This window comes from Bacillus rossius, chromosome 1 (assembly GCF_032445375.1).
Source record: "Bacillus rossius redtenbacheri isolate Brsri chromosome 1, Brsri_v3, whole genome shotgun sequence".
NCBI lineage: Eukaryota > Metazoa > Arthropoda > Insecta > Phasmatodea > Bacillidae > Bacillus > Bacillus rossius.
Window position 1 is genome coordinate 167,526,624 of NC_086330.1, and position 27,508 is coordinate 167,554,131.

At 39.3% G+C, this 27,508-nt stretch overlaps 1 protein-coding gene across 1 annotated transcript in view; it reads right to left on the reverse strand.

Moving 5' to 3' along the window:
* The window catches only part of LOC134527100 (discoidin domain-containing receptor 2-like), a 787,573-nt gene that overhangs the window by 128,217 nt on the left and 631,848 nt on the right, over nucleotides 1-27,508 (reverse strand). The window contains exons 7-8 of the mRNA XM_063359452.1: nucleotides 20,588-20,764; nucleotides 4,328-4,461 (exon numbers count right to left, since the gene is read on the reverse strand). Of these exons, the coding sequence (XP_063215522.1) occupies nucleotides 4,328-4,461; nucleotides 20,588-20,764 (311 nt within the window). The remainder of the gene's footprint in view (nucleotides 1-4,327; nucleotides 4,462-20,587; nucleotides 20,765-27,508) is intronic.

Here is a 27,508-nt window from a genome sequence, read left to right on the forward strand (position 1 = left end):
AGTTAAAAAAAATATAACTTCCTTAGTAAGGATACAATCTAATCCGTTCAAATTGTTTGTAAATCTTATAATATTTATCTAAAAACATTCGACTCAAACATTTTTTTGATAATACAAACAAATATTGCAAGGGGTTGAAAAAACCTGAGGTTTGAATGAGAAAATAAATAAAACTTCCCTACCCAGTAAACCATGGAATCCATTCATATTTTTAACCGTCTAAATATTGACTAATACTATAATTAAAATTATGTTTTGTTTACCCAACCATTACTGCATGGGATGGAAAAAATAAGGTTTGAAAGTAAAAAAAAAAATAATCATTCATTTTGTAAATAGATATACTACCATGTCGATTATAATTTATTGTATGAATTATTAACTTCATCTAACCTTTGAGTGAAACAATTATTGATGAAACGAATTATTACCGTAATAAATGGGTTGAAGTTTAAAAAAATTCTAACTATTGTTATCAAATTCGTTTGAATTTATTTTAAACCATCTTAATATTATCTTAAACATTGGTGCAAATAAAATTTTTATACGACTAAGTTACACTACAAGGGACGAAAAAGAGTGTTTGAAGGTCAAAAAATTAAATAATTACCTTAGTTGACATATAATATGAATTTCGTTCTAAGATATTCAATCCTGCGTTGTAAACTATTTAATGCTGTATACATTGATTTAAAAATATTCCTAATATTTTCACTGCATGGAAAATTATCAAATATTTAATTGATTATTTTGTAATAGGAGAACATATATATGTTATGTACATTAAGTTCTTAAAATATTCCAGAAGTTTACAGAAGTTTTCAAAATATTTCCAGAATAAATAAGTACATCGAATTCTACCTACTCCTGTAAGCTGTGCTGAAAGGGATTTTATTTTAATTAAACACTTTTCATAATCTTACTAATGTTCTGAAATACATGTTCCCTACTCAAAGGCTGCAATCGTTAAGCGACCAAGGCACGTACATCATGGAAATTAATATATATATATATATATATATAATACTAAAACGTCTTGTTAAAAGAAAGCTCTACTCAAATGTTACACACGAGCGGTAGATTTGAAAAGCACTTCTTGGCCTCACGCGAGATTATCATTTTTTTTATATTTATGGCATTACTTTTATAAAAGGGCTCTTTCAAAATTTGTTGTTCTGTAATTTATATATTTTAACTGATAATTATTTTATTATCATGGGTGTAAAAATGCACGCAAGTCTACGCAAGTATAATCATTTGTGCGATTTTTTACACCCATGATATAACACTAAGTGGATATATGTTAAAAATATTTTCGGGAGGATAAAAAATGCAATGGTTATCGAGTTAAAATTAATAAAATGGCCCTTATAAAAGTAATGATGAAAAAATAACATGGCATGTGAGGCCGAGTCTTGAAAGTCGTATAAACCAAAAGCAGGAAATATCTTAATAAACTTTCATACAATATTTTACCCTCGGAATAAATTGCGCCCCTCCCCGGGGATACGTGCTGCGCACTTCGGCGATTGCTGCGACTGAAGGGCCGGACCCCAACCCCCTTCATACGGCCATAAGGCCAGAGAGCTGACGTGGTCGCTGCTGCATCTTCTCCAACTAGCCACGCTTTTCAATTTCCATACGACTACGCATTTTCGCGCCGCACAATCCGGCCCCTTCTGCTCACTCCAGCACCACCCCCACCCCTCTCACAGCCGTCTCGAGCGAGCCGTCCTAATGAAGGGTTACTGGAGTCCATTGTTCGAAACGAACGTGGTTTATCTGCCCCTTGTTGATGGTCGTTAGAAAGTTGCCCTCAGGTTCGAACAGAGCCGGAGTGAGTGGACGAGCGCAGGCGCTAGGGTGGGAGAAGTGTTCGACACCCTCCTTCCCTTCAAGCATTCTCCAACGCACACATAGAACCAGAAATAACTGTCGTAGCCATCGGTTTGCTAGCGCAGATGTTCTAACGGGACAATTTTTAAGTGCGAAAACAACTGAATTTGGGACTGAAGTGTCTTCGACCACCCAAAAACTAAAAACCTAATAAGCGGTTAAATGATTTGCAGATAAATTTCTTATAAATAGGTATAATTTATTAAATTCTACTAAGCTATTTTAGAAAATCTTGTGAATAATTGTTAATTTGTATCAATGTACTCTAAAAAACGATTAAAAAAACTGTTTTGTGTAACTTGTGCTCTATGATACATAAAACACGGGCATACTTACAAAGCTATAAACCTAAAGAACGTGCATGTCCTGTGAATTTTAAGGTACACACATTAAATATGCTTCGAATTCTATAGTTATTTAGCTATCATCATTATATTAATTTTTGCGCAAGTTCTAGTTCATGGATACTAAAATTGAAAATAAAATCAGGAAGTAAACATTAATTCTGAATTTTTTCTGTTTGAAGCGCGACAGTATCTCAAATCATATTACTAGCTGCCGAGAGTTAATGTAGTTCCAGGAAATGCGCATGAACAAAGGAGCGGTATCAGAAGTGCAGTGTAATAATTTTAATTTTTGAAGAGTGTAACAACAACATAGATGTTGAGCAAACTGTCCACCTTCAAAATTTAATTTTTATTACTAAAATATTTTAATAATTTGTCCTTAAGTGATGGGAGTCTTATTCAAAAGTAAATAAACTTAAATGAACTCTGTAGTAACCCATTGCTTGTTTTACATTCTGTTGCAGCTCACATAAGATAATAGACAAGTAGATTTAACGTCACCGTTCGATATAATAAGAGAACAGTTATTCAACATTAACGCCGCATGATCAAATAAACAAGGAGGGTTTCATCTTAACCAGACATTTTTCGGCTATTTCATTTCATGCTGTTATTTAATTTTTCATCTAGAACAACGTCTACGAATGTTTCATCACATAAACAATGCAAACAAATTTGGGTCGCAAATTATGTATTACGCGCTATTTGCTATTAATCGAAGTGGTAGATTGCACTTATCTACAACCTACAGTCTACTACTTGGACTCAGCTTGAGCCTCGAAGGTTACGTAATTAAGCTATCTCACGCTTATATTGCAGTACAGAGTAAATGGCTAACACTGTTGCCAGATTGAAACAACCCGGCTTGTTAACATTAAGTGTCTTAATTTGTACACTATCGTTAATCATAATAAGTGTTAATATTATTTTTATATTATTTCTAGATTTTTCTAAATCCATTAAAAAGTATCTACTGGCAGTAATCTTACAGTTGTATTCATTTTTACAGGAAAAAAAAATTAAATGCTAAACACTAGTTATTATTTTACAGGAGAAACTATTTGTAGCAGTCAGTCACAATTAATAACAAGGCATTACATGAAAGTGTGTGATATGCTGGAAAGAAATAAACTCTTAAAAATTAAATTATATGATCAAATGGTAAAACAAATCATTGAAACACAGACTTTCAGTCAAGTATCCTAGAAAGAAAAAAAGATAATATTATCAGATGATGCTCTTGATGAAATACAACATGAATAAGTGTTTCCACAATTAACATTTAAAGTTTAACTTTAAAAAATAAAATACTTATATTCATTAAACAAAATATTTCAGGGTCTGAAACTGTTCCATAGAAACCAGTAAGGTGCTAATTGTAGAAATCGCGCATTGAAAAGAGAGATTGCTAGGCCATTTAAATGCCCACTGCAATCGAAGAATTAGATGGGCTATAAAATTTTATTTACTGGATTTCCACGTGCAAAACATAACTTGATCAATGTAAATAATGAAATATTTTTTGAAGAAATGTGGGAATGAGCTAAAAGATATGAAGACGGAGGGTGCAGCGAAATAAATCTCCATACTAAAAAAAAACAATTATTTGCTAATCAGATGCCAATAAATAGTTGGTAATACTACAAGAAAATCAATGTGTCGTTGTACAACACATGGCTATGGTTATTTTAGAGTATATGAAATAGGTTATTCGAGATAATACTGAGTATGTCTCGCGAAAATTAGCGCATTATAATAAATCATTCAACCACGTTTTTTTAAAACCATGGAAAATATAATACAATATTTCATTAACAAGTTAATACTGGAAACCTATTCTGGAAACGTATTTCAAACAAATGTTAACCATTAGAGGTACTGGGACAACACAAAAGCAAAAATTCCCACGTAAGAAACCGAGCCCAGATTTACTGCGAACTCTATTCTCTAGTGACACAGTTCTTTTCGTGTGCATGCAAAAACTAGAAATCATCTTTAGTTTGACACGGATGTGTTAGTTCCAAATGAACGGAGAGAGACGGCAGTGCAGGGCGAGCGACAGCCAGCGAGGCCGGGCGACTCACCTGCACGTCGCGCATGAACTGGTTGTTGCAGAAGATGTGCACGGCCGTGAACTCGCGCACCTTGTCGAACTCGAACTTGATCTCGACGGGCTGGCCACCGCGGGTGTCGTTCCGCCAGCCGACCCAGCCCTGCCCTGCAACAAGTACCCGGCCAGTCAGCCCTGCACTGCAACAAGTACCTACCCAGCCAGTCAGCCCTGCGCTGCAACAAGGACCCGTAGATTCAACCATGCCCTGCAACAAGGACACAACCAGTCAGCCCTGCCCTGCAACAAGGACACAACCAGTCAGCCCTGCCCTGCAACAAGTGACCCGGCCAGTCAGCCCTGCCCTGCAACAAGCGACCCAGGCCAGTCAGCCCTGCCCTGCAACAAGCGACCCGGCCAGTCAGCCCTGCCCTGCCCTGCAACAAGCGACCCGGTCAGTCAGCCCTGCCCTGCAACAAGCGACCCGGTCAGTCAGCCCTGCTCTGCAACAAGCGACCCGGCCAGTCAGCCCTGCTCTGCAACAAGCGACTCTGCCAGTCAGCCCTGCTCTGCAACAAGTGACCCGGCCAGTCAGCCGTGCCCTGCAACAAGCGACCCGGTCAGTCAGCCCTGCTCTGCAACAAGTGACCCGGCCAGTCAGCCCTGCCCTGCAACAAGCGACCCGGTCAGTCAGCCCTGCTCTGCAACAAGTGACCCGGCCAGTCAGCCCGGCCCTGCAACAAGCGACCCGGCCAGTCAGCCCTGCTCTACAACAAGCGACTCTGCCAGTCAGCCCTGCTCTGCAACAAGTGACCCGGCCAGTCAGCCCTGCCCTGCAACAAGCGACCCGGCCAGTCAGCCCTGCTCTACAACAAGCGACCCTGCCAGTCAGCCCTGCTCTGCAACAAGCGACCCGGCCAGTCAGCCCTGCCGTGCAATAAGCGACCCGGGCAGTCAGCCCTGCTCTGCAACAAGAGACCCTGCCAGTCAGCCCTGCCCTGCAACAAGCGACCCAGCCAGTTAGCCCTGCCGTGCAATAAGCGACCCGGCCAGTCAGCCCTGCGCTGCAACAAGGACCCGTAGCTTATTACCCTGCCCTGCAACAAGGACCCAACCAGTCAGCCCTGCTCTGCAACAAGCGACCCGGCCAGTCAGCCCAGCTTGCAACAAGCGACCCGGTCAGTCAGCCCTGCCCTGCAACAAGCGATCTGGCCAGTCAGCCCAGGCCTGCAACAAGCGACCCGGTCAGTCAGCCCTGCCCTGCAACAAGCGACCCGGCCAGTCAGCCCTGCCCTGCAACAAGCGACCCGGCCAGTCAGCCCTGCCCTGCAACAAGCGACCCGGCCAGTCAGCCCTGCTCTGCAACAAGCGACCCGGCCAGTCAGCCCTGCTCTGCAACAAGCGACCCTGCCAGTCAGCCCTGCTCTGCAACAAGCGACCCGGCCAGTCAGCCCAGCTTGCAACAAGCGACCCGGTCAGTCAGCCCTGCCCTGCAACCAGCGATCTAGCCAGTCAGCCCAGGCCTGCAAAAAGCGACCCGGTCAGTCAGCCCTGCCCTGCAACAAGCGACCCGGTCAGTCAGCCCTGCCCTGCAACAAGCGACCCGGCCAGTCAGCCCAGCCCTGCAACAAGCGACCCGGTCAGTCAGCCCTGCCCTGCAACAAGCGAACCAGTCAGTCAGCCCTGCCCTGCAACAAGCGACCCGGTCAGTCAGCCCTGCCCTGCAACAAGCGACCCGGCCAGTCAGCCCAGCCCTGCAACAAGCGACCCGGTCAGTCAGCCCTGCCCTGCAACAAGCGACCCGGTCAGTCAGCCCTGCCCTGCAACAAGCGACCCGGCCAGTCAGCCCAGCCCTGCAACAAGCGACCCGGTCAGTCAGCCCTGCCCTGCAACAAGCGACCCGGCCAGTCAGCCCTGCTCTGCAACAAACGACCCTGCCAGTCAGCCCTTCTCTGCAACAAGCGACCCGGCCAGTCAGCCCAGCCCTGCAACAAGCGACCCGGTTAGTCAGCCCTGCCCAGCAACAAGCGACCCGGTTAGTCAGCCATGCCCAGCAACAAGCAACCCGGTCAGTCAGCCCTGCCCTGCAACAAGCGACCCGGCCAGTCAGCCCAGCCCTGCAACAAGGGACCCGGTCAGTCAGTCCTGCCCTGCAACAAGCGACCCGGTCAGTCAGCCCTGCCCCGCAACAAGCGACCCGGTCAGTTAGCCCTGCCCCGCAACAAGCGACCCTGCCAGTCAGCCCCTCTCTGCAACAAGCGACCCGGCCAGTCAGCCCAGCCCTGCAACAAGCGACCCGGTCAGTCAGCCCTGCCCTGCAACAAGCGACCTGGTCTGTCAGCCCTGCCCTGCAACAAGCGACCCGGTCAGTCAGTCCTGCCCTGCAACAAGCGACCCAGTCAGTCAGCCCTGTTCTGCAACATGCGACCCGGTCTGTCAGCCCTTCCCTGCAACAAGCGACCCGGTAAGTCAGCCCTGCCCTGCAACAAGCGCACCTGTCAGTCAGCCCTGCCCTGCAACAAGCGACCCGGCCAGTCAGCCCTGCTCTGCAACAAGCGACCCGGTCTGTTAGCCCTGCCCTGCAACAAGCGACCCGGTCAGTCAGCCCTGCCCTGCAACAAGCGACCCGGCCAGTCAGCCCAGCCCTGCAACAAGCGACCCGGTCAGTCAGCCCTGCCCTGCAACAAGCGACCCGGTCAGTCAGCCCTGCCCTGCAACAAGCGACTCGGTCAGTCAGTACTGGTCGGTCCCAACCACATGCCTGGCGCAGCGGCGACCCGGGCTGGCCGCTGGCTTGGAGGCCTTTCCGGGAACTCTACCTGGAATCTAAATATACTAAATGCTTTTGCTTATGTGTCTAAGCATATTTTGAAATTATTTCCCTATAATTTATCCTAACATATATATTATAAATAAAATTAATATAATTCTTATAATTGTGTTTCCGATATAATCACATGTTTATACGTGGCAATAAAATCTATTTAAGTTTTTCTAATACGATATCATGAATTGAAATAGGTATTAGAAATTTAATTTTTTTTAAATTTACTTACGTCAATATTTTTAAAAGAAGATTTTTTCTGCCCTGGAGCCGTCTCTGCTGTCAGAGAAGTAACCACTAAAACCTTGTCAACCAATGTCATTACTTTTTGTTGGGCAACATCTTAGCTCTCGGTATACGGCATTCGGTAGGAGTAATTTCCTGAATGGAACGGATGTCGTGTGTAACGGAATTTTGTAACCATGATGCATGATGCTGCCATCTGTGGTGGTTGGCACCAACCAATGTTTACAAAGCCAAAGATGAAACTTTAAAGTTTTATTTGTTTCGTGAATTTCAACAAAATGGGGGCTATTTTAATAAAATTCATTGTAGGAAATCAGGTCCTAAACCGGGATTAGTATTTTTTCGAGTTTTTTTTATTATTTTTTATCGGTACTGTTTCATTATATAGATGATTCGCATTGCTTTTGCATGATTCGACACTCGGCGTAGCTGCTCCGGCAACGAATACTAACGGCGGTTGCGGAAACTACTAGTGATTCGCGTCCAAAAGTTTAGTTGAAAACATATATTTGCGTACATTTATCACACTCAGATTTATATTTAAGAATTCTAAGTTAAATTTCGTGTCCGACTTTCGTTTTACAAGTGTGTTTGCAACATCAGAATACATGAATTTGCTCGTTACCGAGGCTAGATGTTACACATATCTGGCAAAAACTGAGACTCACTTTTTTTTTTCAGCAAATTAAAAATATACGTTATGCCTTTTTTAAATTACAGGATAATTTATTTATTTATATATAATTTCCCATAGCGCAACGTCAATCTGACAACAGTTTGTAGACCTAATTATTCACGGTTTTGAATCAAAACAACACAAAATTATAAAACAAAATGTCACCCTTCAGATATATTTTTCAAAAGTTTAAAAATCTATCCCTGCTCCAAAGTTTAGTTTAAAAAAAATCAAACAGGTTATACATTGGAGAAATAAATGATGGGGGAATTCTTTGCACGACTTACGACGTTATGACGTACCCATTTTTCAAAAGGGAAATTTGACTATTCACACTATGATAAATACTAAGAATTTTTTGCTTTAATAATATATCTTTCAAAATAATTTCGTTAAATAGTAAAAAAAAATTGCAGTATGACTAGTCAAATTTGCCCGATTAAATTTTTTTACATTTTTTTTATTGTGTAACATTTCAAAATAAAAATTTCTTCCCCTAAAAGTTTAGTATTTTAAGTTTTATTTTAATTTTGTATCAATAGTAGGGTTATTTATGAATGCGTAGTAAAAGTTTTAGTCCCAGTATTTAATAATTTTTGGGAGAGTGGGGATTTAATTTTTTTTTTAAATTGTCAAAAACTGAAAACCTACAACACATTTTGCAATTTTTTTTGTTATTGTTTAGAACATTGATTTACTGACCTCACAACTGTTCACGGATTGACTGAGTTATGGGATATTCTGTAGGACTAGTTGAAGTCTCTGGGGTTGCCTACGTTTTACCCAAAGTGGAGTACCATCATTTAGAGGAGTTCAATAGTTTTATTTTCAAATAATATATATATATATATACATTATTTACCTCTTTTTTGAAACTTCAAATGTCAGTAATTTCATTAATAAGTACCATATTTCTGCTTAAGGTGTAAAAAAGGAGTGTGAGGATGTTATAAATCTCAAGCTGACAGTGCCATTATTCTTGTTACGAAGATCAAGTGTGCAGAATTTAATCAAGCTCGGAATAAAACTGTTTATTTGTATTATAAACAAATTTTCGCTGGAAAGTGCCAATTTTTATGTTAGAAAGCAATGATAGAACAACCTTTTAGAATTTAATGTAACTTTATTTTAGTATACAGTCTTCAACTTTTATATTTAAATAGTTGAAGTACCCACCATTGCCCGGCTAAACACAACATAATATAAAGAAAATCACTATCGAGTTTCAAGTCTGTAGGACATACAATTAAAAAAAGAAAATTTTGATTTTAAATCCCATTGACTGCACAATATCGGTGCATCAAGGCTAAGCATCAGCAAAACCAGGACGCCAATCTTCAGCTTCATTTTGTGCGAACGCTGGTAACTCCTAGGCAAGACGTGATGGACGCACCAAACGATAGCGCGTTAAAAATTCAAGGCGATGACATATATTGACGAAGTTCAGAACTGAACCGTTATTAGCGCCGTTAGTTCGCTAGCCGCCGCGAGCTCCACTAAGCCGACGGGTCTCATCAAGGAGAAGGATAGGAAGTTGCCAGACCTTACTATGTGTATGATCGTGTGGCGGACATAGAGAAATGACACACACTCACTGTTTGTATGTCTATGGCCTATGATTTTCCTATATAAAAATGAATTAAAGCCTTTTTTACTCCATTAGTGATGGAATTTCATAGTAATATGTTGCATACGTGTTAATACAGGTTATGAGCTAGCTATATACCAAATCTCATCCAAATCCGTTCAGCGGTTCGCATAGTCAAGGAGTTACAAACATAACACAAACTTTCGCTTTTATAATATTAGTAGGATTAGTATGGATAAAAAGTTTTAAAAAACTAAATATATGTACATTTCACTGGAATATGGCGATTGTTATGGTAGAAAGTTACGATAGAAAAAAAATTCATAGTTCATTTACACGTAATTTAAGCGACACCAACATGAAGCGAGGCTGGAAAAAAAATGCAAGTTAGCAAAAGGTTGCCCGGAAATTAAACTTCTGTGACAACTTGCACCGTAAAGATTTTGCAACGGAGTCGCAACGAAGCTTCACCATCTCGCCGCCCGCAGCGCTCCTTTCCCCGCTTCCTCCCCTCCATTTTTTGTTCAGTTCCCCTCCACTCCACCCTCATACCCCTCCTCTCGTCCCTCCCCTCTTTTCCGCCGCGACTTCAGCGCCTCTATTGGCGCACCTTTTTCGGGCTATATAAACCCCGGGTTTTCGAGTGTTGATCACTGTCTGAGCTCACTAGGAGTGATGACGGTCCACCGGGCAGCATTAGGATAATTCTGGAGACACTCGGCGAAGCTATGCCCGAATTCAGAGCGATAGTTTTCAGGTTTCGGTCTTTATTACGATTCAATCTTGTTAGGTGTCTTTAACGTCAGTCTATTTCTATTACCCTCTTCGAGTGTCTCGCAGTTGTCATTTTTATAACTAAGCTTAACTTAGATTCTCTGATGTTCTATTAGCGCGACTCGACGACCATAGTAGATGTTTGTTAAACTGATGTTGATATTCTGTGTTACATGTTTTTGTTAGCTTATTCAGAGCCATCTGCTCACTATGCTCGAGGACTTTACCTTTTTAGCTTTTCTTGATTGCTGCCTGGTGTTTGTTACCTAATTTATAGTATATGCGCCGTGGCGTGCCGTATCTAACTACCTGTTTTAAGACTTACATACGTTGTACTTGGGTTCGTTCGGGCGCAATTACCTCGGTAGCTACCCAGGAGTTCGACTTAGTAAATGTTCAAACTAGGGAGACCAATGCGACTAACAAATTATGTGTCTGCATTACAGTACCGACTCACTTACATCTGTTGTCATTTTATTAATTCTATTTAGCTATTGAATTCTGTTGACACAAACCTTGACGGAAATGATACTTAAAGGTGCTAACACGTAACGAACTTATTTAATAACAGTAGTAACATGTGATTGAACTTTTATTGAACTATTATTTGTAACTTGTAACTTTGTAACTTGCGCTTAGGAACATGTATCTATCTATTCATACCATGTTATGATGTTTACCCACAGTTATGTGTAATAAAAAATTCTATTTTTTCTTAGTTTCATATATCATTACGACACACCTCTCTTTCGCCATTGGTAATCTCAGAGTACGTTTATTAACTCTGTTTTTATAATTTACAGGAATTTCTTTCTCTATTATTATTATTCTGAGAGATCTTATTGGAGTAAGGTTGGGAGTACAGTCGGCTTGCTCCAACCTCGCTTCAATTTATTTTGGGAATTATTGGTGAATTTTGTGGCCTGTCATTTAGTTAAGTAATTTTTACTTGTCTTTCGTGACCCATAGACGTCATGTCCATGGTTCGGCACATTCTTTAAACCGGCACCAAGAAAACCACTCGCGATCAGAATTTTTTTTTCCGGATAGATTCCGGCTGTTAACCTTGGACGTTATTACTGCGCGTCTGGCGGTTTTCAAATTTGCTCAGAGTTTATTTCTATTGTGGGCTGTACAGTACGTCCATAAAATAACGTCCGAGTTATGAATTCTAATATGATTAACTGTAAGCGTTGTAGAATTTCGGTTCAATGTTACTGCTTTGTTGTTTTCTCGCTTGCAGCGCCACCTAGGACTAATGGCGACTCCTGAGCGTAAAGCGTTTTTGCAATTTGTTAAGAGTGAATCTGTAATTTCAGGACGGAGCCCCTCCCTATTGTAAACTCTTTGTACGAGAGTGGTTGTACGTCGAAATCCCTGACGTTGGATTGGTCGTAATGGTCAAGAAGACAGAGCTCTTTTTCGCTGTCCTCACCTTCACCTGGAATAACGCCATGCGATTTCTTTTCCTTTGGGGCTTTATAAAAGATCGTTTCTACGTTCGGCTGCTACATAATGATTTGCCAAAGCTGAGACACATAACTGAAGAAGCTTATGCTTCCAATACTCCAGACTTGTTAACAAAAGTGCACGAAGAATTTAACTTTAGGTTGTATGTGTGCCGTATAACTAAAAAACAATGGACATATTGAACATTTTTTTAGAAAAAAAAGGTTAGTATACCTTCTTTTTGATATGACTTTTAAATAGTCCAAATCAAACTTTTATAATATACAATTGAAATTGGGACATACTTTTATTGACATACTGTATAAAGGTCTTAATTCTTATGGAAAACCCACTTTACTTAAATCTTTATATCACTCACGAAAGATTATTACTCTCGGTTTTCGTTTCAGTCGAATGTTTTCTGTTTTCGAGCGGGTTTACTTTAACATTTCACATTTCACGGGTACATTTCCGAAGAATTTTGAAGATAATCAACACTATCAATTATCAATCTATACTTACATTATAAAGCTGAAGAGTTTGTTTGTTTGTTTGTTTGAATGCGCTAATCTCAGGAACCACTGGTCCGATTTGAAAAAATTCTTTCAGTGTTTGATAGTACATTTATCAAGGAAGGTTAGGCTATAATAATCAATAACATTAGGGATCTTTACTAAAAGTCCAATATAGAATCAAATGCGTTGGAGGGTGTTAGATACAACATGCAGTACACGTACGAAGTGTGTGTTGACAATGCCGCAGGCGCTAGAAGTTTATTTCCTATTGCCTATTAACATTGTTGCCACGCACTAGATGCCTTATCATTCTTAATTTTCCCATACAAGTAAAAAAAAAAAAAGTGTGATATTAACAACGAAGCAATCAGTACCCTCATAAGAGTTAAAATAGTATTTAAATACTTTTTATCACTTTAAATCGCAAACCTAAACTATTGTTTTTTTTCCTCTCTTTGTGTTTAATTGTTTTTTTTTCTGTTACTAGAATTATTTTTATTATTTTTAATTAATTTTCATTTTTCGGGCCATCAATAATTTTCCTCTCCCGTTACAATTCTGATAAGGACTATATATATATGTGTATATATATGTATATATATATATATATATATAAGCGAAATACCACTCACTGACACACTCATCACGAGATCTCATAAACTTGTAACCCTTCTCCCTCCTTAATTGGAAGAGGGGTTGCGTCCCCGACTCACTCTGGGCGCGAAGGGAAAAAATAAATATTAAAACCAGGCATAAAAAGCTAAACAATATAAATTCCCCACACCACTGCCCAGGGGTCAGGCCAAAAAAATTCAAAGGATATAATAGCAGAGTACCCATTAAACAAACAAGAGGCAAGACTTTGGACGTATGTTATTAAAAAATAGAAATTTGCAAAAATAATTTTTACTATACATAACCATACAAGCTTAGTTACAAAAGCTGACGTTAATAATGGCAGCATCTTATCCCCATTTACGATACTAACAATAACCTTTAAAAAATCGTAAAAATATAAATACTGATAACAACAAGTATAAAAATATATAAGGGCGTGAGGCGTGGCCACTATAAAATATCAAAATATACTGACTGCCCTAATACCAAAAATCAAACAAGACAATCAATATAATATATAAATATATAAAAAAATATTACAATAATAAAACTGAAGTACAAAAAATTTATTTAAATAAAGTTCTTAAACTCTCAATCAACGGTTTAGTCTTTCTTCAGATGTTCGTTGCTAAAGACTTGCCAAAAAAACAAAGTTAATATCCTAGGCGTGCGCTGGCTTCCTGACCTTCCTCACCAACTCCAGAGTCTAATGCCACGCCGGGCCATAGGTACGAATTCACAAAGGCGTGAACGATGATCAAAAAAAAAAGAATTATCTTATTTTTAAGGGAAATGTAGCAAAAACTCTTCACGTAACATAACCATGTTACCACAGAAGTATTTATCATCAGCTTCAAACAAAGTCTTACTTCTTTATTAACTTGCCAATGATTTTATAAAAACGTAGAATGGCCGCACCAACCAACATCAGGCTGCGCATGTAGTCCAATACCGATCGCATACTTTTAATAATACTGCACAAGCTGATATATTAGCTAAAGCCAACTTTCAGTATGCAAATTCCGAAGACAAAGTCTCAAAAACAAATTGCAAAATGTTCGTTTCTTCCAAACTTATACTTTTATGGCAACTACAGGCAAACGGGCGACCTTATTAAAAAATCCCACACTGGAACAACGTGTGAAACAAATGGGCCTCTTCACCAAACAGGCTAATAAAAGTTCCGTCCAGATAAAATTTAGTATGGGAAAATACACAGTTCACTAGGTTTGCCAAAAACCAGTGCAGCACCACGAGGGTAAAAATCAAAATCGCGGCCTCTCTTTACCTTGATTTCTTCTGTACCACAGGGCAATCCATTTGCCCTGTCACCCATCGTGGAGCCTCCAACCCAATACTCTTCGTCGCCCGTTGCCGTCCGGCATACCAGTCCGCGCCGTCACATGGCTCTGTCCTCGACGGTCGCTCGGCACAAACTCTCTCCCGGCCCCAGCTGATTTTTTCTTCTCGGCAAGCCGAATGTCTGACGTCATCAGCCAACCGCCGGGCGCTCACCAAGTGGTATTTACGTGAAACACAATCGATATTCTTAAACTCATAATCGATAGCTACCAAACGGCGTATAACTAATTAACAGAAACAAATATAATTAAAAAAAATTTACAGATAAATTAACATTAATTAAAAAAGGCGTAAAAATACGTGAAATAAAAAAACCATATAAAACTAGAGACCAGCAACAAAAATAAATTACAAGTAAAAATGTGGCCCTGCCGGCCACAACCTCCGCCTTGAACAAAAAAAATTTAAACAGCAACCTTAAAAAACTAAAACGTCAAACAAAAAAACCTTGGACTTGGAGACAAAGTATTCTCAAAAACTTCTAATCCAACAAACCAGCCCAAACTCAAACAAACAAACCTGCAACAAGGAAAACTTGCCTCCAAAGCCTCAGTCAAAATTTCAACGCTCAAAAAAAAAAAAAAAAAAAAAACAAGAGAAGGATTTTCCAACAAGTAACGGAAAAGACAAACTAAACTCAACAAACCGAACAAACGGGATCTAAGTATGCCAAAACAAAACAAACAAGCTCCAAAGTCAAGACCGAAACGTATTAGACAAAACCTTCTCTCTCAAAATTATCAATAACTAAAGGTTGCAAACTAAAGCAAAGAACTATAAAAACTATAACCTCACAGGAAAAAAATCAAAACCATCACTGGAAATCTAAAAGACCACTAAAATTCCTGGTGCTGATCCTGCTCCCGCAGCTTGCAAATTAGCGTAAACCTGTTCTTTGGGAAGTTTATAAATCCAAGAAACTGCCATTATTAAAAAAATCAAAAAAGTCAGAAAAATCGCAAAAGTCCAAAGTCTCTGCCTAGCAGAGTGGCGCAGGTTGTAACCCTTCTCCCTCCTTAATTGGAAGAGGGGTTGCGTCCCCGACTCACTCTGGGCGCGAAGGGAAAAAAAATAAATATTAAAACCAGGCATAAAAAGCTAAACAATATAAATTCCCCACACCACTGCCCAGGGGTCAGGCCAAAAAAATTCAAAGGATATAATAGCAGAGTACCCATTAAACAAACAAGAGGCAAGACTTTGGACGTATGTTATTAAAAAATAGAAATTTGCAAAAATAATTTTTACTATACATAACCATACAAGCTTAGTTACAAAAGCTGACGTTAATAATGGCAGCATCTTATCCCCATTTACGATACTAACAATAACCTTTAAAAAATCGTAAAAATATAAATACTGATAACAACAAGTATAAAAATATATAAGGGCGTGAGGCGTGGCCACTATAAAATATCAAAATATACTGACTGCCCTAATACCAAAAATCAAACAAGACAATCAATATAATATATAAATATATAAAAAAATATTACAATAATAAAACTGAAGTACAAAAAATTTATTTAAATAAAGTTCTTAAACTCTCAATCAACGGTTTAGTCTTTCTTCAGATGTTCGTTGCTAAAGACTTGCCAAAAAAACAAAGTTAATATCCTAGGCGTGCGCTGGCTTCCTGACCTTCCTCACCAACTCCAGAGTCTAATGCCACGCCGGGCCATAGGTACGAATTCACAAAGGCGTGAACGATGATCAAAAAAAAAAAAATTATCTTATTTTTAAGGGAAATGTAGCAAAAACTCTTCACGTAACATAACCATGTTACCACAGAAGTATTTATCATCAGCTTCAAACAAAGTCTTACTTCTTTATTAACTTGCCAATGATTTTATAAAAACGTAGAATGGCCGCACCAACCAACATCAGGCTGCGCATGTAGTCCAATACCGATCGCATACTTTTAATAATACTGCACAAGCTGATATATTAGCTAAAGCCAACTTTCAGTATGCAAATTCCGAAGACAAAGTCTCAAAAACAAATTGCAAAATGTTCGTTTCTTCCAAACTTATACTTTTATGGCAACTACAGGCAAACGGGCGACCTTATTAAAAAATCCCACACTGGAACAACGTGTGAAACAAATGGGCCTCTTCACCAAACAGGCTAATAAAAGTTCCGTCCAGATAAAATTTAGTATGGGAAAATACACAGTTCACTAGGTTTGCCAAAAACCAGTGCAGCACCACGAGGGTAAAAATCAAAATCGCGGCCTCTCTTTACCTTGATTTCTTCTGTACCACAGGGCAATCCATTTGCCCTGTCACCCATCGTGGAGCCTCCAACCCAATACTCTTCGTCGCCCGTTGCCGTCCGGCATACCAGTCCGCGCCGTCACATGGCTCTGTCCTCGACGGTCGCTCGGCACAAACTCTCTCCCGGCCCCAGCTGATTTTTTCTTCTCGGCAAGCCGAATGTCTGACGTCATCAGCCAACCGCCGGGCGCTCACCAAGTGGTATTTACGTGAAACACAATCGATATTCTTAAACTCATAATCGATAGCTACCAAACGGCGTATAACTAATTAACAGAAACAAATATAATTAAAAAAAATTTACAGATAAATTAACATTAATTAAAAAAGGCGTAAAAATACGTGAAATAAAAAAACCATATAAAACTAGAGACCAGCAACAAAAATAAATTACAAGTAAAAATGTGGCCCTGCCGGCCACAAACTATACACCCGAATGACTTGAAATTTAGCACAGTTACTCATTTTGTGATGTAGACGCTCACTATGAACGGATTCTGCGGAAATCCGATCCCAAGGGGTGTTTCGGGGGCGTAATATATCAAAATTTCCAGTTTTTGGTAGGAAATCACCATGGCAACGGCTGTTGCTTTGTTGATGCTTCATTCGTCTCTATGGCAACGACTATTTCATTGTTAGTGCAGTCCTCATCACCGCTGAAATTTTGGCGGGTACTTTAAATATCAAAAATTGCCATTTTTTTAAAGTATATATATTTTACAGACTTGAAACTTCACAGTAATGTTCCTTATGTTACGCAGGATGACATTTTCCGAAAATTAGGTCCCATGGGTGGTTAAAACCAGGCGACAGTGGGTACTTTGTCTGCATGAGAACAGGATTTTGCATTGTTCATGCCTTCTGCGTCTCCATGGCAACGGGCATCGCGCGGCAGTGGCGTACCCACAAGGAGGGGCATGTATAATGAGCGGCGCAAGAGTGATCTGCCTGTAGACTGCCGTAGCGAAGTACGGGTACATCAGTTGTACGTTGCGTACACGAGTCGGGAAACCATCGGTGCTATTCATTTTCTCTCCGGTACATTATACGGCATTGTAATAAATTTTCACAGAATTTTTTTTTATTTACCATTACTGTAAATGGGAGGTGTGCCTTAATTTTTTTCCATTAGTATAGCCGTGCGAAGCCGGGTCGGGCAGCAAGTCTTACAATAACGTGCTTGAAGTACCTTAAACTTTATGTCAAAATTTCTTTGGTTTACCCGTTAAAACTATATTAAATTTGGATAATCCGGCAAAATAGCAAATCTGAAACGGCCTTGATCACGGAAGTATGAGCATTTGCCCTCTCATGTATTAATTATTGGTTCTAGGTAATTACTACAGATATTTTGTTTAAAATTCTTTCTCTAGATAAATACAACTAGAAATGTGCTTAGGTAGTTTCCTGTAAAAAAAAGCGTTTTAGGCACAATACAGTGAAATTAATGGCTAGGTTATTCAGGTTATAATTTTTATTTCACTAATTGCTTTTTTTACCATAGTTTATGTTAATGAAAATGATTTTATTTAATTTTAGACTAAACATTTATCAGTTATGTATGGTGGGCGGGAAGAATAAAATATCACTGTAATATTAAATATCCTGCAAGTTTTGTTTTTAATTGTATTTGTAATAGCAAAGCATGGATAATATATTTATATTTAACCGAATAAGCTCGTGAATTCGTGAACCGTAAAGTCTGATTGATAAGGATCGAGGAGGTTAAATGAGAACCATGAAGGTGGCGCCCTAATGAGGGACAGGCGTTAAAGAGCTCTCGGGTTCCCCGTCGCCGCCGAGCGAGCCCCGACTTGACTGTCATCGGCCGAGGGGTGGGAAGCCGCGCCGACCCCTCCCACGACCCTTCCAGCATAATCTGAAATGAAACTAACGCCGCGGCTGCTCCAAGGGTGGGGAGCATAAGCGAATCAACCACGGGATCTCCTAACAAGCATCGTCTCCGAGGTTCTCTCGAAACAACAATGAGCTCTTAGATGGAGGGCTGTTGCGGGGGAGGGGGATATATATTTTTTTTGTTGAAAAGAGATTCCTATCGGAGATGTATTCAGTTGAATTTCTACAATGGATACGAGGGCACGGACATCCCCCGCCGCCCTCCAATTTGTGGCCACGTAATGAGCGCGTCGCTTGGGGGTGTGATCGAAGATATGGCATGTATTGAAAAAGGAGGGTGCTTTTCTCTTAGGCGCAGCCCTATTAGGACCAAATGAATGTATTATTCCGCGCCGTGCTGAAACAAAACACGGCGTATATATACAACAGGTCCGTACCAGGTGTTTATTGGTGCTGGTAAACATTATTCTACACCGATGAAAATATTTTCCTCCCGCTCATTTTATCCAGAAACAAAGCATCCTCGATTTTTTTGTTACATTTTTTTCTGTTACCATAAATGTTTTTGATGATGAAATAACAAGTAGGGTTTACACAGTTTAATTTTGAGATTGTATTTAAATTGGTAACTTAAAAAATTCAAATAATTTAAATGTAACTAATACATATTTATTTTCCTTTATATTTATTTACCCTAATTTTGCCAATGACATAGCTAAAATAGTAACTTACCTATACTTTAACTTGTAATAGTTTGATCTTTATTAATAGGATCAAATTTATTTATTTGAAAGAAAACTGACTTTTTTATGCGGGAAATTTTAATGGCCATGATTTAACTGTTTCTTAGTTTTGGTTGGTCATTTATAAGTTGTTTTTGCACCACAAGTTTCAACAAGACTTGATCCAGTCATTTTCAAGTGCGGTTGAAGATAAACTGAAGGCATGCAGAACATCGGACACAAACTCTTTTACAGACATGGCTTCACTGCATAAGCAATGAAACAGTTTATGATTCTGGCCACGAAACACTACAACGAATGCTACTAAAACTTATCACCTCCCAAGATATAAAGGACACGTATAAAATTAAAGACACAAGATATTATATTTCATAAAAATGAAACTTTTATTGAAACTTAGAGTTCGTAAAACAGAAAACTCAAAAAACAGAAAATTCAAAATGTAAAATTTTAAATTAGAAAAAAAAGTGTGTGCGTAGAGTCCACGCGTGACAGAAGTTATCTTTTTTGCTTAATAGGTATTGATAGAGATAAAATTATAGTAATTTTTATTGAACAAGATATATTAATTAAGCATAGTATGAATTTGGGTTTAATCTCAAATTTAAAAAAAATGTATACAAAAATATGGTAGCGTCAATTGTTAGCCGTTACCAAAACTGAGGAGTAGAATAACTAACACAAGCAGCATTATGATAATTCCGTAGCATGAATGTAGGGTCATTTCTAACTCTCCCCTGCCTTCGCCCCAACCAGCCGTTATAACTATCATATAGCAGCATGCTACGCTATGTACCTATCCCCCCCTCTTATGTCTTCCCATTGGACCGCTATTGCATGCGTTGGAGTGGCGTCGCTGCTGTCGCACTCTCCTGCTCTACCGGTTCCCCCACTAAGTGCCTAACTAATCCCCTCAAGCGATCGGAATTTTAGTAATGCTCGAAATTGTAGCCCCATCAGCAAAGAAGTATAACTTCAAAAGACTGAGGGAGTTGCCATTCACAAGCGTTTCAAAAAAAATTCCGATCCCACGAGGGAAATCGGAAAGTGGTGGGGGAACCTGTAGATGAGCAGAGTGCGTCAGCGGCGACGCCACTCCAACGCATGCGCTAGCGGTCGAATGGGAAGATGAAAAGGAGAGTGGGAGATATGTACGCAGCGTAGCATGCTATATGCTAGTTGTAACGGCCGGAAGAGGAGACGGCAGGGGTGAGGTAGAAATGACGCAGCAGTGATGCTGCGGAATTCTCGGAACGTTGCTTGTGTTTCACTTCTGTCGCGCGTGGACTTCACACACACCTTTTTATTTTAATTGTAGGTTATGTGCGGTCTCCAGGAGAACACGCGAGCCAAGATGGCGGCTCACCCCGCTCGTAGTCGTAGTAGCCCATCTTGAAGTTCTCGGGGCCGACCTTGCCGTCCACGAGCTGGCCCAGGCCGCGCCGCAGCTCGCCGTCCCAGTGGCCGTCGTACGTGGCGTCGAAGAACTCCCAGCCGGAGCCGCGCTTGTCGCCTTGCGGCATGGAGTAGCTCACGATGCCGTCTGCGGGCCGACACGCACACGCGCGCGTCATCACACACCACAACACATTCCTCTGGCAACCACACACCTGCTGCGACTCCGTACAGCACGTGGCTATGATTCCTTCTTTAAATGATTCGTGCAATGGGGAATTGTGGTTAAATTCAATTTATTGGACATACGCCATTACAGTTTTGGACTGTTTGACACGATAAAAAAAATTCATGAATGCAAAATAATTGATAATATACTTCCACAGAAAACAAGCATGATTCAGCTGATGTTAAACATAAACCCAACGCTGAACCTAAACAGGTATTTTGGACAACACAACGACGAGACATTGTCGTTGTGTTGTCATAATATATTTTTATCATCATCGTTGTGTTCGTATATTTGTTGCTTTGTCCAAGTTTTGTTGTCCGTCTGCCTTTACACTTATTTTAGTGATACGGTTGTTTTCATGTAAATGTACAAGTTTGCAAATATCTGTGATTTTATATGAATATTTCGGTTCCATTTACAAAGAAAAAATAAATATTTTTTCAGAACATGGCCGTCTAGGGAGTGTGTTTCCTCTCCAATTCCCTGCGCAGGTCACATTGTGGAGTTTTAATAATTTTACATGCAGGGTGTCGTCGTATCTATGCGAAACAATTCCTCTGAATTTTCATATTACCAAAATTACAAATCCACCTGATGATATTTAGAATAAATACTCTATTTAATTTTTTTGAAATAAATAAAGACAGCCTCTACCTTCTCTACAGCTGTACTAGTAGAAGCAGAACCCTATAAATGCCATGTTACAGTGTTTGTGCCTATGCAATAAAACACCATCTAGAAACCAAATGCACACTGGAAGTAGTATATATTGGTTCCTTCTGGCACAGGGTTCAGGGTGTGGATTGATGATTCTAAACGCAATCTTGGATTCTGACGTCACGGCGGCCATCTTGGGTGACCTTGACCTTGACCTTCAAAATTCGCCAAAATTTCCCGTTTTTTTTTCTATAAAAGATTCCGCCAAAAAAAATCAAAAATTTTGATAATTCAAAAATTAGGATTTCGAATAACCTCAAAAGACTTTTTGCCTTAGAAAGAACACAAAATCCTCAAAGCTAGCCGCTCTAAGCCGCCGAGGTCATAACCTTGAAAATCAGGTTGCAATGGCAACCATTTGAATTATGACGTCACCATTGATATTTACGTTGGTGGAATTTTTTTTCCAAAAACTGGAAATTTTAGCGAATTTTGGGAAAATTTTAAAAATTTTTGTCAAATTTTGAAGGTCAAGGTAAAATTTCAAGGTCAAGGTCATCCAAGATGGCCGCCGTGACGTCAGAATCCATGATGGCGTCGACAGTCATCAATCCACACCCTGAACCGTGTGCCAGAAAGAACCAATATATACCACTACTAAAACATATTTCCTCCTAACATTGCCATGGATACATTACTTTTCAAGGTTTTAAAGTTTATACCATGACTTTCCCTGATCAATTTCACTTTCCTTACTTGTCCCTGTCCTTCACAGAATGTATACACCGTGCCTGACTTTTCCTAACAAAATTTACAAATGAAATTACTCATTTTTAAAAATTAAAATATCTATTTTCCTACTTTTTTTAAATAAAGAAAGCAAATTCAGCCTTAAATATTCACATAGTTCAAATAGAATCTTGCATATGTTATTACAAAGTGTGTATGACTATGCGCTAAAACATAATCCAAAAACGAAAAAAAAGCTTCACAGTTATGATTGATGACATTCTGGAGTATTAAATTTTCCCCTCAAAAATTACAATTAGGGAATTTCCAAGCCTTTTCCTGGATTTTGTACACATTCTGTGACTTTCCCTGGCCAATCAGTTATGTAATGGGTATCACTAGTAAGACTTTTGAGAACCGTCCAATTTTAGACAAGTTGCATGACACAAACTTGACACAATGCATTCCTGCATAATTTTGACGTGTTAACATTTTATCTTTTGGTATACGGCATTTGATAGATGTAATTACGTTAATGGAATGGAAGTCGCATCAAACGGAAAAGTGTAACAACCACGGTGATGCCATCTGTGGTAGATGGTGCGAACCAAAGTTCACAAAGCCAAAGGGAAACTTACAATCATTAACTGTTGAATGAATTCTAACAATAAGGACAGTATTTTAATGAAATTCCTTGTCAACACTCAGGTACAAAGCAGGGATTTTTGTAGTCTTTTTTTGTTGCTTTTATCGGAGCCGTTTCATTACATAGTTTAACCATTCGCTCTGTAAATTGAATGATGCGATTATCGACGTAGATGCACCGGCAACGAATTATAGTGGCGGGTGTAGAAACTACGTGTGATTTGTGTCCAGATCTGTAGTTGAAAATATATTTTGCGTGTATTTATCATGCTTGGAATTATTTTAAAGAATTCTTATTTAAATTTCGTGGCCAAGTTTCGTATTATAAATCTATTTGCAACATGAGAACACATTAATTATATCGTTAAATATGTTACACGTTAACACTTATCTGGCGAGTACTGAAAGACTCGCTCACACTATTTTTTTTTATATTGAGTTCAGGTTTGTATCTCGTTAAAAACGTGCTAATTATATATCGTGTCACACCATACCAATCAAATATATTGGAGAAAGAATCGTCAATGGCCTCCTTGAAGGAGTCGTTTCACAATTTCCCGTGGGAGATCTCGGGGGAACCACGGAAGACCAACAATCGGAACTGCCAAAACGCGTTTCGAACCCGGGTCCTCGCCAGCGAGTGTTTTAATGATTCACAACTGGGCCATCTCGCTCGATGTTCATAGCCTAGATGGAAGATTTTGACGAGAAAAGGTCTATTCGCTCGTTACAGTGCTAATACGTTGAAGTTTCTTGTGTGACAAAATATTGTCACATTTGAATCGCTAATAACTACGAGACTAATATTACGTCAACAATGGTTGAGCCTACAACGGATAAATCATGTCTGTACGTGTTTTTTACCTGACTACGGCGAAGCCAAAAGAACAGGTATGTTTTTAGCAATCTATGTATGTTTGTATCTACGTATGTTCCACCGTAGCGCCTAAACTACTCATCCTATTTTGATGAATGAAGTGTCAATCGATTCGTTATTATGGTTCGGGTGACATAGTCTACATTTTATAGGAAATAAAATCAATATGACAGATTATATATTCAAAAAAGTGAGGGGGTGTCTGAAATTGTTTTTATGTTAAACATCTGTTACTGGCTCTCTCTACGCCGGCGATCTCTGCTCCCTTGTTCATTTGAGTTTACACATTTGTATACTGATGTCAAAAAGCGAGTTATTATCTGCGCATGCGTACAAAACGCCGAATGTATACATCCACGATTATAACACGTGTTTTAACGCCTCTATGTCTGTGTGTACATAGAAATGAAATATGTGTGACAGAGTGACCAAGTAGAAACAAAAAATAGCTAATAATATGTTTTTATAGAATCATTTATAGACTACGCATGTTATGTACATCATATTGTAAATATTTATTTTTCCCCTACCTATTATTTTGTTTGACTTATTTTCCTTATCTCGGTATTATTTCTAGAAACTTACAGATTTGTTGTGATTTGACCGTCACTTGTTTCAAGTACCAAACATTAATTTATCATAAGGTTAATTTTTATTTTGTGATCCAGTTGGTTATTCGATCTTTATAATTCAAAATAAGATTGTTAAAATCATATTGCCTTTGTCAGGGAAAACGTTTAAACAAAAATATTTTAAGAAAGGTTATGATTTTAGCAGTCTACGTAAGTATATGTGTATTTATTATAATAAATAAATTAAAACCTTATTAATTAGGTACACTTAAACAGTAACGATTTATAATGTCTCATTAAAAAAGCAGCAAAAGTAAAAGAACAGTGTCGCAATGAGTCGCCTGATACAAAAAAGAGGGAAGTTAATATAATTTAGATGTTAAATCAAACATCTACAGAATCTCAAACACTTAGATAAACTAGACTAAATAAAATGAATGAGAGAGTAGCTTCCTTACAAAAACATGAATCCTCTCAATCACGACTGTCGAGACTAAAACTTACGAGAAAATATTCTGCTGACACACGTGAGGCTTCTCAGTCCAGAGAAGAGAGACTCAGCTCTCAGCGAGACCAAGTTTCAGACATGACAGAAGCGGAATCGCCGCTCTCAAGAGATCTCAGAATCACCGCGATGAGAGACTACGGCTCAGAGACCAGAGAGCCAGAGTCACCTGAATCAAGAGAGCTCAGATTGAATAATATGAGACATATCTCTCAGCAGGTTACATTCGTCTAAGAGACTTATTTACTACAGATTCTCGTCAATTCCTTGATGCAATTTCGCAAGTAGCAGATCACGTCTGCCACGTATGCAAGCAAATGAAATTCAGAAACAAGACTAAACAAATGCGAAAAACACAATTCCAATTATTCCTGGAGGATTGCCTAGAGAATTTTGTAGTATGTAATATGTGTTACTCAAATCTCATTAAAAATCAAGGTTCCTACCACTGCCCACTGGAATAATATGAATGTGGCCACAATTCCCTAGGAATTGAAATTTTTGATTGAAAAGGAACTGCGATTAATATAAAGGATAAGACCATTTTGAAGTGAAACTTCTTTGCTCATGGGGCTACAATTATTGAGTGTTACGAAAATTCCGATCGCATGAGACGTGGTTTGGGAACCGAGAGAGTAGGAGAGTGCGTCAGAGGCGAAGCCACTACAACGCATGTGCTAGCGGTCCAATGGGAAGAGTTCAAGAGGGGAGAATGGTAGGTGGCGTAGCATTCTATATGCTAGTTTTAAGGGCCAAAAGGGAAGATGGCAGAGAAGAGGTAGGAATGGCGCAGCAGTGATGCCACGGAATTGTCGTAACGCTGTTTATGTTTTGTAGTCCTCAGTTTTGGTAATAGCTAACGACTAACGCTACTATATTTTTTTATTTTTTTTTATTTGAGGTTATACCTGAACCTTACTATGCTCAATCATTATCTCTTGTTCGATAAAAATTACAAATATTTTATCTCTGTCTATACTTAATAAGAAAAACGTTTCAATTCTGTCGCGGGTGGTCTTCACGCACAAACTGTTTTTAAAAGTTGTCAAACTTGGCAGCCATTTTGGAGAGAAGAGTATCAAAGGTCAAGCCATATTATTTGCGTAACAGGTGGAATAGTTTGCAGAGTAATTGCCATGGTCATACGAGCAAAGTGGTCTAACCGTTTTGGTGGAAAAACTGGGTTACATGATTTCAATGAAGGCGTATCCAGTTAACTTAAACAGCATTAGAAATGTGTTGAATTAGTTACAAGCTAACGATCATTTATATGCAAATGTAATGATTAATTTCAATCTTTTGACCAACAAACCTTTCCATAATATCGTGGAAATGCTTTCCATCGCTGAGGGCGAGAGAAACACTGAAACTCATTACCAACCAATTTCTTATTAACCTCAACTTCTTTTCATTCTCAGAGGTTCTTTAAATCAAGTCAGTGATATTTGCAGTTTGACAAGCAGAGGCAAGCAATGCACGGCCAACACAACAGCAGTAATCGCATATTCTTCCTCATCTCCATTGCAGGGCTGGAAACCCTCAGCTATTGACCGTGTGGTGATGTTTGGTGACAAATATTACAAGATTTTCCTCGAAAATCTGGATGTACAAGCACATTATCTAGCCACCGATGAGCTTTTGCCTTATATTGCAATTGCTTACAATAGTTATACTCTGGATATTGGCGTAGACACTGCCGTAGGCCTCGTAAAACCTTCATCAACCGACTTTAGTGGATATCACACTAGTATCAAGTCTGGACTTTAATGTTTGTTTCAGTGGCAAGATATCTTAACATACATTGTCATTTTCAATGAAATTGCTGTGGCAGTAACTCAGAAAATGGTAAATGTTATTTGTATGACTCACACTGTCGTGGGCAAAAGGCCGCATCGCTCCTAGGCCTGGTCGAACGATGGTGATGATTTTCCCAAAACTAGATATGTTATCCGTACATCTACATTTTGTTCTGGGAGTGGGGTCAAGAAGAGGTATTCAAATTTCTCTAACAACATTGAAGTCACAGTTGATGGAAAAAGATTGGTGATGCATATCTTGAAGAGAGCCATTCAAATGTAGCCAATTTTGAAGAATTTTATGTCGAAATAATAAGCACAACTATCTTAATGCTAAATAATTCATGTGCTGGATATTGCGGAGATAATATGTAAAAATATTCACGATAATGACACCGACTTACCCGTCCGTGAAATACAGCGCAAAACTGCACCACCAACAAAACCGGAGCTTTGGTAAATAATCTTCACGTGGGGGTTGAATCAAGAGTAATCTATGGAAAACCTCTAAAATAAATCGAGTTATAGTGAACGGCGTGGACATCGTTTGGCATCGATTGGCTGCCTCTAAGAAGGGATCAGTTGGAGCCAGGTAAGATTTCTGCTGCTGTGCATGTTAAATTTGACGACGATAACATTAAACCATTAAAAATTTTATAAAACCGTTAAGATACGTTAAGATACGTTGGCAAACGTATTATTTTTTGCACAACGCCAAGTTTACATTGCATTAAGAAGGGTGAGATCACTGGAGGTTTTATTTATCAGCGATCAGGACTCTCGGAAACTTTTGTGTAACCCTCATGATTCAGTGTCTTTGACGGAATTAGAGAGGCTGAGAAGACTTGACTCTGCTGAATAGTAAGCAAATACTAATTA